The following is a 3,049-nucleotide window of genomic DNA, read 5'->3' on the forward strand; positions in this document are numbered from 1 at the left end:
AGCCTTCAAATCCATGTGTGTCCAGAATTATCTGCATTTGAACTCTTGGCATAGAAAAGACATCTATTGAAATAGAAAGTGAAATTCCTAGTTTGAGATATTTTTGAAGGAATTATGGGAACTTTGTACATTTTTAGTACTTCTGAAGACTATTTACATTATATTCAAGACCGAGATTAAAACCTTTAAGAATGGCAAATCAATCCCTTAAACAGCTAGGTTGACTAAAAAAATAAAAACTTATTACAAAAACTGATAAATTTGTATTTTTGATAAAGGCTTTACAGAAGAAATTTATCAGCCATTGTCATCAGTTAACAGTTTATGGTTCAGCATTTTTTGATGGTAAATTTATTCATCAAACACAAAGAGTAAGTATGTTTTTTTTTCCAGCTTTCATGCGCATAAAAATTTTGATCTATTCCTGAGATTTAAACTGCTTCCATAAGCAATAAGTTATGTTATTTTGAGCAATTTCATGCCCTTTACCTTCAATTTTAACTGAGTTGTCAACTTCAATGAAAGCCATGTTATTTGTTTACATGGTGCACAGATACATAGTTATTAACCTGTGCTACGAGTTCATAGTGTTTTTAGGAACCTGTGGTATGAACCCGAGAACAGTACTGTTGTGTGATAATATCTTACTATACAACAAATAATGGACTAATTTACATACTGAAATATTTTTCCAGACACCAAGATCCGAGACTAATGTAGCCTGCCATATTGGAGTGAATGATGTTGGTTTACATATCATCAATGCTCAAACAAAGGTAGGTGTGTCCTTTCTTTAATTCCACCCTTGATATAGAGTTTTATGGCTAATTTATTGGAACACAATGTATGTCAGTCCCTCTGTTCATTGTATTTTGTATGCTTTATACGCTTGTATGCTTTATATGTTGTATTTTGATGTATGCTTTATAAGTTATTTTTGTATGCTTTATAAGTTGTATTTTGTATGCTTTAAATGTTGTATTTTGTGGATTATTTGTAATGTATTTTGTATGCTTTATAATTTGTATTTTGTATGCTTTATATGTTGTATTTTGTATGTTCTATATGTTTGTATACTTTATATGTTGTATTTTGTATGCTTTATATATTGTATTTTGTATGCTTTATATATTGTATTTTGTATGCTTTTATATGTTATATATTGTATTGTTGTATTTTGTATGCTGTTTATGTTGTTGTATTTTGTATGCTTTTATAAGTTGTATTTTGTAAACTGTATATTTTGTATTTTTTATGCTTTTATAAGTTGTATTTTGTGAACTGTATATGTTGTATTTTGGATGCTTTTATGTGCTATGTATTTAGGTTATTTGTTAAATGATATCTTTTATTTATATATTAAGTTATATATTAAGTTATATATATAGTTGTATTTTAATAATTTAGGTTATTTACATTATATTTATATGTTATATTTTGTAGGTTATGATACATTCATATACTTATCCTGAGATGAAGGGGTGGCATGAAGAAGAATTTGTCTTAGAAATCCACATACTAAAACCAGAATCCCGCTCGCGTAGACAACAAACCAACATAATGAAAATAAGAACGAAACAGGCTGGACTGATAGTGAACCTAATGGACAAAATGGTGCAAATGCATTACCAGTCCCGAAATAGATGATGGAAGCCTGATTGTGGTGACCTTGTGTCCTGATGATGAGTTTGAATGTCAGAAACATGTCAGCAACATGATATGACAATTGTGACTCTGGTGGCTGTTAAACAATTGCTGAGACTACTGCCAGTTGAAAAATGAAAATTCTAAATGTGCCATATAGCATTATGTCATTGTGTCCAAACGACGTGCCCATTCGTCATACTTTTGCGTGGCCGTGGTAATAAAAGGGAGAGAAATTACGTATTCATAACTCAGTATTGTCCTATCAAAATTTGCCCTGAAATCTTTCTAGTGAAATGTCAGCCAATCAAATTACACGTTATAGATGCTTTGTTCACAAATATAAAGGAATGTTTTGATTATTATGTATGGTACAGAATTGAGTAAGAATTTAGGAAAAGAATTGAATTGGAATATTTACTTGGAAAGAATGTGTTCTTTTCATTTCTGTTTTCCCTAAATCCTGATCTGATTGGTCAGATATAAATAGCACCAATCTCATTTCCACGCCCACAAAACGAAGTGTAGCTGGCTTAGTTTAATACGAGTTAATAAGAACCGGTATTCAGGAACGATGTTTATTATGAATTTAGAATACATCCAAATTAATGTTGAGTGAATTGGGGAATCCATTAGGCATAGAAGAGAAAATTACCGCTGTTTTTTTGTGCTGTGTTTAATTCCAGCTAAGACAGGAATGTAAAGATTGTGAGGAATTTACTTTCAATGTAGTAAGAAAAATAACTTCCATATAATAGAAGTGGAATCCTGCAAGTGCTTATAAACCATAGATCCAGAAATAGACCACTAGTTTCTGGAAAGTGAGGAATGACACCTGACTGTAAAATCCTGCAATTCTGTAATGATTAGATTCAGTGCTTCTAAAATTTATGATTGCGTTGTAGTGCTTTCTAAATTATATAGTGCTAGAACTTGTTTAATAGTTTGAATTATGTGAGGAAAAAGTTTCAAGAAATTTAGTTATGTGTTAGTTCCAGAAACAGAAATTAGGTGATTCTAAGATGATAAGTTTTATTGATTCTAAAAGGGGGGCACTCGATTGGTGGGTTATGTACGTTCAGGATTCATGGAATCAACAGAACGTTCAATAAAACAGGTTGGAACAGAGTTAAGAATGTGCTCCACTTGTGCCGAAAAAAAAGTAGATGCAGACAGAATTCAAAATGGCAGAGAAGGAAATAGATGAAAACATTTTGATTGTGACATTTTGCGCTTTTGTGCCATTCGAAAGAGGGCAGAATTGGACCCAACAGAACCTGTCCAGGACTCTTAAATCGGACCCCACCTTTGTGAACTGGGATATGCCTTCAAATACAGTTTCTTAAATATGGTAATATGTTAATTAGTTTTAGCTAGTTTATATCAATTGAGAACTAATATAACT

At 31.5% G+C, this 3,049-nt stretch overlaps 1 protein-coding gene across 1 annotated transcript in view; it reads left to right on the plus strand.

The window, feature by feature from the left end:
- Positions 1-1,647, plus strand: part of LOTGIDRAFT_174957 (hypothetical protein) — a gene marked incomplete at both ends in the record, with an annotated part of 14,480 nt that extends 12,833 nt beyond the window's left edge. The window contains 3 exons of the mRNA XM_009054846.1: positions 279-371; positions 696-776; positions 1,444-1,647. Of these exons, the coding sequence (XP_009053094.1) occupies positions 279-371; positions 696-776; positions 1,444-1,647 (378 nt within the window). The remainder of the gene's footprint in view (positions 1-278; positions 372-695; positions 777-1,443) is intronic.
- Positions 1,648-3,049: the final 1,402 nt, after the last annotated feature.

This window comes from Lottia gigantea (genome assembly GCF_000327385.1).
Source record: "Lottia gigantea unplaced genomic scaffold LOTGIsca_228, whole genome shotgun sequence".
Classification (NCBI taxonomy): Eukaryota; Metazoa; Mollusca; class Gastropoda; family Lottiidae; genus Lottia; species Lottia gigantea.